The sequence below is a fragment of the Aplidium turbinatum genome, chromosome 10, assembly GCF_918807975.1.
Source record: "Aplidium turbinatum chromosome 10, kaAplTurb1.1, whole genome shotgun sequence".
NCBI lineage: Eukaryota > Metazoa > Chordata > Ascidiacea > Aplousobranchia > Polyclinidae > Aplidium > Aplidium turbinatum.
Window position 1 is genome coordinate 6574770 of NC_137481.1, and position 11773 is coordinate 6586542.

General features: G+C 37.7%; 1 protein-coding gene across 1 annotated transcript; it reads right to left on the reverse strand.

The window, feature by feature from the left end:
* Positions 1–1357: 1357 nt before the first annotated feature.
* Positions 1358–10547, reverse strand: LOC145778015 (EGF domain-specific O-linked N-acetylglucosamine transferase-like). Its single transcript, XM_082589399.1, has 9 exons — positions 10361–10547; positions 10162–10269; positions 8116–8207; positions 7666–7845; positions 7150–7366; positions 6249–6413; positions 4919–5143; positions 4474–4613; positions 1358–4173 (listed from the first exon to the last, which is right to left on the reverse strand). The coding sequence occupies exons 1-9, from the start codon at positions 10511–10513 to the stop codon at positions 3900–3902; spliced, it is 1554 nt and encodes a 517-aa protein (XP_082445525.1). The 5' UTR covers positions 10514–10547; the 3' UTR covers positions 1358–3899.
* Positions 10548–11773: the final 1226 nt, after the last annotated feature.

An 11773-nucleotide genomic window follows, 5' to 3' on the forward strand; every position in this document is an offset into this window, starting at 1 on the left:
CAAAGGTAACGGCCCCGCAAAATCCCGGGTTTAAAAGTAGGCCTACTTCATGTTAACGCTACTGTTCGATATAGGCTATTGTTCAACCCTGTTGTATCTTGCCTGTCTTTGGTACAAGAAAGCAAACTCTCTCCCGAAACGATATGTTCGACAATAATCTTTCCATTCCAATGCTCAGTGGCGTAGTCAAGGGGACAATTACCCCCTCATAAAAATCTAATTTAAGCTCATAAGAGGTTAATCAGGGAGAACTGTTCTATTTTTGATTTGAATTCAGTCTCTCATAGGGCATGAGGTACAGTAGCTTGCCTAATTTAACTCGATTTGGTACATTAATTCAATGTAAAAATGACGGATTTTGCTGTCTGAGGTTAAATACATTCGTTTTCCTTGATTCAGCTAAAAACAATGTCACAATGATCTTCAGAAAATCTTTGATTTCTGCAATGTATGAGTGAGCTCGTGGGATTCCCGCTGCGAAAGTTATGAAAATGTCAGCGCAGCTGCAGAGAGTAAGTTGCAGCTTTGTTTGCACCACAGTGACCAGCTACTTTGTATGGTGAATAGGTAAAATCCCAGTTGATCGGTAGTTACTACATTCACATTGTATCAGAATGAAGCGTTTTTTGTCAAAAAGCAAACAAACTACAGTCAAACAGATAGAATCAAAAGTATGACTTACGTTATTATATATGAGAGACAAAAGGCTTGGTGATCTCGGTATCAGTAACATCGAAAAGGAAAGGTCAATTGATCTCGATCTAAACGAATTCGTTGACATATTTGCGAATAAGCACAACAACAGGAGAATCGTTTTGGTCTGAGTGGTGCCGGTTGTTTTCTTTTGCCAAAATACCACAAAAGCTCAAGACTTAACTAATACCCGCAACCTCTTTATTATAGTTTGTTCATACTGTAGTGAACCAAAGAAAGTTGGCTTTCTTGCAACCATTTTCCAACGATTGTTATTGAAAAGAGTAACCTTTTCTGTCCTTTTCGCGACTGATACTGTTAATTTTTTCATATGATCACGAAATGATGTGTTATCATGATTCATCATGATCGTTATTTAGAAACTGTCTTTTGTGTCGCTTTTTCCTTCAATTATAACCGAACCAGAATCAGCAAAAGCAATCCGAATGACCAGTCCAAGGCAGACAGTTAATCTTTTATCGTCAATTAAAATCTAACGCTAACATCAATTTTAAAGCAATTTATATCGCCTTCACTTATGACGTCACGAAAAATGTTGCCCTTCCTGGAAAGTCTTGCCCTTCTTTGCTCTCCTTCCCTGCAAAATGGATCTGGCTACGCCACTGCCAAGGCCTAAGCACTTATAATTTCTGCAAGATTAATGTAAGAGGTGATTTTAATGTTTTTACTTTTCATAGACTACTGTACGTTATTCCTGCTTGGAGTGATAGCACAACTTTTAGCTAACAATAAAACATGGGATTTTGTAGGCAAGCAAAATGGAAAACGACTGTATGTCTTTCTAAATATTTTCAAAGAAACATTTAATACGAGAAATAACAAAAAAAATATTCTCTACACAGTTCCTTTAACTACACAGTTATGACAAATTATCTAATGACATGATGGAGTGGAAAGCATAGTACTGTTGTTCCACTGTTCAAAAGAAAAGGGGATGTGAGAAGTTGCAGTGCATATAGAGGTGTAAAACTACTAGAGCATGGAATGAAAATTGTGGAGCGAATACTAGAAAAGAGGTTGAGAACATTGGTGAAATTAAATGATATGCAGTTTGGATTTATGCCAGGAAAAGGTACAGTGGATGCTCTGTTTATATTGAGAAGAATGCAGGAGGAATACCGAGAGAAGCAGAGAAAACTATATATGTGTTTCGTCGACTTAGAAAAGGCATTTGACAGAGTACCAAGGAAAGTGATGGAGTGGGCAATGAGGAAAAGAGGTATACCGGAGGTATTAGTGAGAGCTGTGATGTCTATGTATGAGGATGCAAGAACAAAAGTGAGAGTTGGATCAAATTATTCAAACGAGTTTTTTGTGAAGGTTGGTGTACACCAAGGATCAGTTTTGTCACCTCTAATATTTGCTATTGTGGTTGACGTTGTAACTGAAGGAGTGAGGGAGGGCTTATTGAGTGAAATTTTGTATGCAGACGACCTGGTCTTGACAAGTAATAGTATGGAGGGACTGGAGAGAAAGTTTGAGAAATGGAAAGAAGCATTTGAAACCAAGGGTATGAAGGTGATACTTGAAAAAACAAAAGTGATGGTGAGTGGAGCAGAAGGAACAGTTGTTGAGAGCAAAGTAGATCCCTGTGGAATATGTGGCAAGAGAGTGATGAGAAATTCAATGCAATGCAAGGATTGTGGAAAGTGGGTACATGCAAGATGTGCTAATGTCAAGAGAGCCGCAACAAGATTGGCGAAGTGTTTTGTTTGTGGGAAATGCAGTAAAGGAAGGAATGAAGTGGAAAGCCATGATGATGAGTTCTGCCATGGCATCGAAACAGTGACAGACTTCTGTTATCTGGGTGATCGGATAAATGGAAGTGGTGGATGTGAAGCAGCGGTGACAACAAGGGCAAGATTGGGCTGGGCAAAGTTCAGGGAATGTGGGGAAATGTTGAATGGCAGAAAATTTTTACTAAGGATGAAAGGGAAGTATATCGGAGCTGTGTGCGGCCTGCAATGCTGTATGGTAGCGAGACATGGATATTGAGAGAGAGTGAACTGGCAATCCTGAGAAGAACGGAAAGGTCAATGGTGAGAGCAATGTGTGGGGTGAAAACGAGAAGGGAAAAAAGGACTGAAGAATTGTTGGATATGCTAGAGATGAGAGAGACCATAGACCAACTGGCAAGGGCAAATGGAGTAAGATGGTATGGACATGTGATAAGGAGGGAGGAAGGAAGTTTTCTTAGAAAGGCACTAGATCTAAAGGTGGATGGGAAGAGGAAACGCGGTCGTCCAAGAAGAACGTGGAAACAACAAGTGAAGGATGAATTTAAAAAAGTCGGACTGAAGGAGGAAGATGCAAGGGACAGAGTGAAATGGAGAAAAGGGATTAAAACAGTTGCTGCGCGGAAACAATCGGCCACCCCCACTAGTGGGGAACAAACCAACGATGGATTATGATGATGATGGAATAATATTCTAACAGTTTCAAAAGTAGGCTACATATTGTTTACATTATTAAGTGGAACGAGGATAACATTAAACAAACAGCTACAGACCATATAGTGTAATTTTTACATAAGTTGGTATAATACCGTAAAGGCGGAGAGTACACCAAAGCAGTACGGAATACGTTTTCACGCTTAGTCAGTAATATTCTTGCAATCACAAAAACAGTGGGAAACATGATATGCTTGGTGTTGAGTGCAATGAGTTCAGATTTATCTTGGAAGGCTCACATTGTAGTTCAGTTTCGTGCAAAACACAACCACTTGACAAAACATATACGCATTAAAATCAACAGAACACACACAGTAATAGAGGCTTGCGTCAGCAAAATTTATCTTGTGACAATAGTGCCAGTACGTGTCAATATAAATATCAAATTATTACAGAAAACAGGATACATTCTGGAATTCAATAAGTTCGCACTTGAATAGGCAATGCAATAGCAGCTAGGAAGGTGATGAAAATCAGCAAAAGAGGTAAGAATGCTTAAAATTAAGTACTTAAAACTTGGCCTTATATGCACAAAATGCTTTGAACATGAGGGGCAGCTGACACCAATCACAACAAGTGTGGTACTGATGAAGCCAATGATGTGGTACTGATGAAGCCAATCGGGCCGAAGTACCACCGTCGATTCCTCTTCATACTCGACTGAAGAATATTCAAACAATCAGTGGATTTTCAAATGCTACTGAAAATAATTTTATCTATTTATCCACTACGATGCTACAGTTCTTCTCGTTTAATCCCATTATCTTTTGCCCTCAACGATAACTGATAAGCCGGGTTGTTTAACACAATGTTTCTTGCTTTGGCCACTAAGGACTTGAAAGTTCCAACATCAAATTTCCAGTTCCAAAACTTCGGGTTGTCCCCGTACATTTTGTGTTTTCCCTGGTCATAAGACTTGGGCGCTGGGGCATCTTGGGGCCAAGTGAGATAGTGAAGTCCACGCAATCTGGCGAGGTCGGAGTAACAATGAGAATCTCCACAATTGTACCTACCATGAAATAACACCAAAGTTATTTTTTTACAAAGTTACAAATTTTTTAGTTACAAAATGTGGTAAGTTACACATTAGTTTTATAAATGAAACAACCATTGGTTAAGCTGGAAAATCTTAAATATCAGCTCATTATCTTTTCTCGCGTTCAGGGCCATAATTATAAACAAAAACAACCACCGCAGGCAAGTCAGCTAAGCCCAAAAATAAATGCAAAAGTCGGTGGAAATACGTTTTATTAAAAGGTTGTTATCAAATAAGCATAATTATGATCCTTGAACTTGGGCATTAACTTACAGTTCCACAGCAACCGCCCATTTTGGGAGGAAGAGAAAGTGTGCCAACCCTGCCCCGTGCATTCCAATGAAGATATCGGTGTTGTGTGTGATGGATAGCTGATCTTCAAAGGAAATTCTTTTCCAGTCATACTCGACCACCTGACAAAGCATTTGAAAAGAAAAGGGTAAACCTTAATCTAAATAAAAAAATAAGTTGCTGAATATAACCGACCATATTTACTACATCATATGGTTCGGTTGTGGCCTCATTCGTAAATCTAAATATTTTCTCATTCATCTCAATACTGAACAAAGATTGAGAGGCGCCAAACTTTGCTTTTGCTGATACCATGTATGGTTGTAAACCTAACTTTGAACTTCATTTAAATTCTGCCTCGGCGGTTTTGGAACAGAAATTAACGTTTACATTGGTTTTAAAATGTTTTATATCAACTGCAACAAACCTTAACATCTACGTTGTCAAAATATTCCAAGGATTTGACCAGCTGAGACTGATTTTTGATTTGTCGGAAAACGTCTTCTTTGTTTGGGTTACCTCTCTGAAGCAAGGTAAGACGGACTATGGGCTTGCCACCGACGTGAATTGGGCCGTTCTGAGTGATATTCATGCGGTAAAGAAAATGTTCCGAAAAGGCACGAAACAAGTTAGACCCAACACAGGAATCAGGCTGAAACGTAAACACATTAGTAAGTCAAAACATGTCATTTGTCTATCATTTTTGTAATAAGGTGTATAATGTAACAGCATAATGTACTACACGTAATAACGATCGATCAAGACTGAGCAAGGTCACGCTGTGATAGCACAGAAATAAACTTTAAGGCATTATAGCCGCACATAAATCATGAGCCATTCTTGCTAACAGAATCTCTGTGAACATATGCTGCAGTTGCAAAGGAATAAGCAGGAAATTTCAATAACCAGGAAATCATGGCTAAGTTAGCACTTCTGCACGAATATCATTATAACCAGCCAGCAAATCAGTCTTTTTTACATTAATTAACGTCTGCTGACATTAAATCATTAAAAAAGAGCTGATTTGCTGGCTGGGTAATTCACACCATGCAGTTCAATTAATCAATCACAGAGCTTGCTTGCTATAAGTAAAAAAAGCAGCGAAAAGTGTTTTCCGTGTAAGTGCGATGTCAATAATTTGTCGATAGGTTGCAATTTTTCTGATGGGAAGTTTTTGTTTGAAATACAAATAGTACACCACTGTGAAGCTTTCATGCCACACGAGCCATCAAACACACAATAATAATAATAATTGATACATTGCGACACATTCTCTTTCTCACGACACATAGCTAATACATCGCCAAAACAACTGAACAAAATGTAAAAACAAACTCCTCGGTTAACAAAATATGTGTGCTTAATTGTCTGCAACCATATGACCTAATTAGATCGCCGAGATGCCTAAATAAAATCAACCAAAAAGCGCAACACAAAAAAATCCTTTCTGTTGCTAAGTCGTCTACATTATACTTAGTACTTACACAACATTAAAATGGTAATTATATAGCGAAGCAGACGGTGGAAATTGTCACTTTGCACAAGCACTATATTTTATTTGTTATTTCTGTCGTAAAGCAGCATAGGCACTTGATAAACTGTATGAGCCTTTGCTAACATGGAAAACTGTGCAAAAAATGGCAGCTTTGTCAAGATAGGGACAGGTTTCCACGTTATTCTGTTATGTTTTCGTGCAAGCAAAGTTTTACGTTCATTTAATGCAAAATGCACTGAGGTACATCTCAAGTTAATTTTACCACGTAAGTGTTATAGAACATTCCAGACCGCATTCTGGGAAGCAATGAAAACATCGCTTCTCTGAAGCAAACCCGTTTTCCTTTTAAATCCATCAACGCTGTGACCGGGTGCTTAGTAAACACTTTCCAAGAGCTGGAAAAAAGATCGAAGTAATGACTTGTGGCCTGAAAGCAAAAACACGAGCAAGGTTAGTTTACCAGTCCACAAATCAGTCGTTTTTTACTTTGATTCAACGTCTGCAGACGTTAAATCAATGTAAAAACGACTGAGTTGCTGTCTGGGCTGTTTTCCATTACGGTGTAGGGCCATGTTGGCACTCAGAATGAACCTGTAATAAATCCTTCATGTGGCCTAGAGTTCAACCGTTCAGATATTGAAACAAAAGGTTTCCAAACCAGGTGTCGCATCACTGAAACCCAATGTCAACTGACGTGCAGTAGAATGAAGTTGACTGTGTTGGCACCTAACATCTTTCATCACCAATGATTAAAAACTTTACAAGACGGTGGTGATGAACTGTTGGAAAATCGCAACATTATTTAATCGCAAACGGACAAAAATATAATGATAAGAAACACACTGCTGATGGACAAATGTTACCACTGCACTGCCTGTTGAAAGCAAAGTCGTCAGATAACAAACTCTTGACTTTTCAACAATCTCACATTTGATTACGCCATCGTACTTATAACGTATTTTGACGTTGATAAAACATGACACTTCAATCCAGACAGCAAAGCTTGACATTTTTCCATTATTTCAACGATTGGCAACATTGGCTGTCTGAGAATTATCGCATATTTTCTTGTTTGCGTGTATAACTATATTATGAACATTTTTGGGCCTCCAATGAAAAAAACCTGCAAGCAACAAAACACGCAGCTTTTGAAATAAACTTACAGTGTCCCACATTATGATGTGCAAGTCCTGGCCGAACCAAGAGTTGTTCAAATGTTGTGATACGTACAAATTGAAAAAATCGCAAAAATGATGAAACATGTTCCCTCCGTAATCAAGTTTCATCAAAACAACAGGATGATTGATTACGACGTCGCAATGGTTTGTTTCTAGCAAAGGATTGAATGGTAACTTGGTGAAGTTTTGCAGCTCTGCATACCTGGGGGGAAGATTGTCACGAAAAAGCTGTGTAAATCGCTTTCTTAGGAAGTGCCAATAAATACCTATATCAAAATTGCAGTGAACAAAACAACACATCATCTACCGCTTTACGAAGTCAACTTTACAATTATAAAAATTGGAAAATTTTATTGAAATATCACGTTTCAGAAAATCTAAACGTGTTTATGAATTTTATTCACACACACGGATTTGAACGGTGTAAAAATCTCTTCATGCAATTTACAGTTGATACCATAACGCATTTCCAACACAATTACACAAGCATTACGTTGTTACCATGATTGTAGTGGGCTTTTGTGTTCATACTGCTTTTGCAGTAACGTTTTATCCAACTGACAAAATCCACCGATGTCTCCTTCGTTGAAAACATCTTCTCTGTATTTATCCCTCCCATCCGAATGCAATAATGCTTTCAAATCCATGTATATGTTTTGTCCAATACAGAACCTTGTGTACCTGATAAGCCAAAAAGTTATTTGCATAGCCGTTAAGTAAGAAACTGTAGCTGTGCAAACAGTTGTAAATTTAACAATACACTCTATTTCGAACCAATATCACCAGTATCACATCATCCACAGTTTGTAAAAGTTTTTGTTTTAACCACATAGATATGATTATCTCGAGCCAGCCAAAGTTGCAGTTTGTACATCGTTTCAACATCTCGCAACAAAACATTCTCAGAAACGGCGAACTTTTGTCGGTCGAGTTAGTTTACAAATAGATTACCTGGAACAATGCAAGTAAGAGTCAGTGCTTTCTTTTGACTTGCACAATTTCATTGTTTCATTCCGCCTTTCTTTCACATAATCAAAGTCAACCTGAAATAGACTTATTTTATTGGACCTGATTTTCTTCTTTCAAGTAAACAAACACACAGTGATACACCACATTATGACGCTGTCGGAATGGCGCAAACCCGTAATAACGCGAGACTTGGCTATTTCTTGTGTCTGTTGTTAAAGTTGTTTTTGTTTAGAGGTGCCGATTGCAGTTCTAGAGCAGCAAAAGTAACTCTTTAAATTTCATGGATCACTGATCGCTGTTTAAAATCAAAGTAGTGTCGAAGTTTTTCGTTTACACTTTTTTCTAGACTCCTACGATGTTATGGGAAGTGCAGTATTATTTTTCGCTTCGATGGTCAGAAGCAAAGTTTTGTCCATAATTTGTGAAGGCTAATGCATTTTTCTCGTGTTGTATCCAACATTTCATTGTTTCCTTTTAACTATTTGTAACAGCTTTTTTCTTTAAATTTGAGTAGCGCTTCATCATTTTGTCAACCGTGAAATTTTAAACATTTAACTAAACAATCCAAAGCTGGTATCTTTAAGAAATATTAGACAATATTAATACGACTAGACAGGCATATTCTTATACATGTGTCCACTGTCCACGCAACTTTTGTTGTTGCTGAATTTCCTAGATTAATTTTACGTTTTCACTGGTCACAAGGGTGTAACTGACCCAATGTGATGTTCATGAATTGCACATCGGTCTTATGCAGTCCTATTTCGGGGAGCAAGTCTTTTAGACGCGGACAGTTAGGCGCCAGTCAAATAGGCACGCACACTGTGGCGCTGTGGCGTCAGGATATTTAGGTGCGGAGCACTGTGGCGCCCTTTCATTTAGGTGCTACTCCTAATAAAGTCTGCAGATTGTAACAGCTTGGCAGGTAGGGCAATGCTTTTCACACAAGATGTTATATTGAACAGAAAAATATGTCATGGCTTCCGTGAGTGAAGCTACTTAAACCGGTGTAACGGTCCAGGAGTTACCGTGCTGCTGCAGCGTAGCACTCTAGAAATGACGTCAGATCACAAATAACCAGAGCTGCCCGGCGCTTCTGAAAGTGATACAAAAACAAAAATTTTACAACTAAGTTTAATTAAGTAGTTATTCTCAAACACATGCATACCTTTTCATTTAAGATTAATTAATGCCTAAAATAATCAATGTAACTTTTTGTGCGGTAGAAGTTACAATTATTTTCATAAAAATAATAATTAATTATATTTGGCAACCCTGGTAACTCTTGGACTGCGGTCACTCCTGGACCGTTACACCGGCAATGCTTTTTACACAAAATATATTGTTTGTTTAATGCGCGATTGCGCGTGTTCGGCATTTATTTGTTGTTAGTCCAGGTTTGCGTCGGCGAAAGCTTTATCAATAAATTATTCAAGTTTCCGAACATTACTGAGTTCACTTTTAGCTAAGTCAAACAATAACTACTCTAAACATCAGTAAAAAATATATATATACCGTAGCTTATATTCAAGCGGGTGGTAGGCTTGAGTGAAGAGTAACTTAGTTTTCCGTCAAAACTCCGACTAGCTTTTGCCAAAGCTGAGCTGATACTATCTGCAGACTTTACTAGGAATAGCACCTAAATGAACGGGCGCCACACCGCCACAGTGCTCCGCACCTAAATATCCTGACACCACAGTATGCGCGCCTATTTGACCGGCGCCTAACAGTCTGCGCCTAAAAGACGTGGATCCCTATTTTGCGGCATTCGGGTCTCACGTTTTTCATGTATGGTGGCATACGGATCACGGCAATCGGACAGCGTGGTAAAGACCTGCTCCAAACACACAGTAGCACTATAAATGTAATGTGCATAAAAAATGAGTTCATCTTCTCCTTATACATCCTGTGCAAAATGCAATGCATGCCATGTACGATTGTACGTGCACAGTTTAATGTACTGTAGGAAAATAAACACAAGTGCAAATGTTTGTACTAACAACGTAACAATTTATATTATGCACAAACTCGTGTTTGAAATTCATGTTTCCAATAGTTGGACTTGCATCCAGTTGGTGGCTTTCCATATCTTAAGTTGTCCTTGCAATCTCGTTCATACCCCCAGCAGCTTCCATTCTGAAATAAAGAATCGTCTATTCAAACGCCCAAGATAACGACTTTCAAGAACTAAGGACACTCAAACGAGAACAAAGTTTAGTTCACCAACCTTAAAAGGGCAGGATGCTCTCTCGGTGCATGATTCAGGATGATGACTGAGAACAAATGGAAGGTGCTCCGGATGCAAATTTAAAAACTGTTCAGTCAAATAAAGGGGAATGATGATACACAGTATAGCACAGTGTGAAATATTTACAAGCATTGTTTAAAGGGAAAAACATCATTTAATACATTCTATTGGCGAGCGATAGACAAAAATACGTAGTTAGTGAGTTAGCAAAGGGTTTAAGCATAGCAGTCATATGGCATTCATAATATCAGAATAATATACCCAAAACTGATATTGTAGTTCAGAAGTTACTAGGGTCTCAATCTCAATTAATTTTTTTAATGCTTCTCATCTAAAAAGGCAACATTTTTTAATTGTACCAATCTCAAACAAAAAAATTAAAACAAAAATTGGTCAAATGTTTATCGTTATAAAGCAAATTAATAAAGACAATTATTTTTCTTTGTTCCACGTTTCAAATGAAAACACATTATTTGTCTGAACTGTTTCCCTTTGAATGACACATATAATCTTAACAGTTATCTAATTTGTTTCAGGGTTTATTTTCGTAAAAGTATTTTGCCATAAGTCACCAACCACAAACAATTCTACTGTGTGATAAACATTTTCTAAAACCTTCAATTTGTTTCATTTTCTTCAGCCAGAAAAGTTTAAAATCATAAACATTTACACATTATATCATGCATGCAACACAAAACCTTGTTCTGAAATGAACAGCTCTATTCACATTTTTCACAAGCATACCACAAGAACACAAATGAAACTGTTACATCATTTAATACTGTACAATTCAAGTCACACATTTGTGCGCACTAAAAATGTAGGACTTCTCATTTTCACATTGATTTAGCATGGAAAGCTGGAACCATTATCACAATGACCTGCAAATAACACCATAAGCATAACTACACATGTTCTAGAAAAACAAATTTAAACTGCAAGAAAGAACAATTGGAGACAAAAAAGTAAATAACCTTCAACAAGCAAGCAGAACTTGGACAATCAACAAATGAAATACCGCACAGCAATACATGGCTTGTATAAATGAAAGATTGTTCTACGAGTTTGTATTGCTTTTATTTTAAATGAAGACTATTGCATGCTAATATACAGCTTATAAATAAAACATTGCAGGCACTGTTATTGCAGCAAAGCATGACACAACTCAGAGAGGCAGTAAGAACACATATCATATGTTGAAAAAATACATGCAGTGTCAGCTTTCAGCACAACTTTGATGTAAGGACCAACTGTAGATTCAACTTTATACGATACAAGTACAATTAGTGCTCTATAGCAACTGATTATATCATTACTTTAACCAACTTTATAGTTAAACCAAGGCCCTCTCTAGGATTAGTATGACTATGGTTGGATATACAAAGGAAAGGG

Coding starts and splice junctions, on each gene's coding strand:
- LOC145778015 (XM_082589399.1), bottom strand. CDS start 10,513: ATGCTTGTAAATATTTCACACTGTGCTATACTGTGTATCATCATTCCC. Junction 7,846..8,115: donor TCTTACTTGCATTGTTCCAG/GTAATCTATTTG, acceptor TTGGCTTATCAG/GTACACAAGGTTCTGTATTG. Junction 5,144..6,248: donor TGTTCTATAACACTTACGTG/GTAAAATTAACT, acceptor TTTACGTTTCAG/CCTGATTCCTGTGTTGGGTC.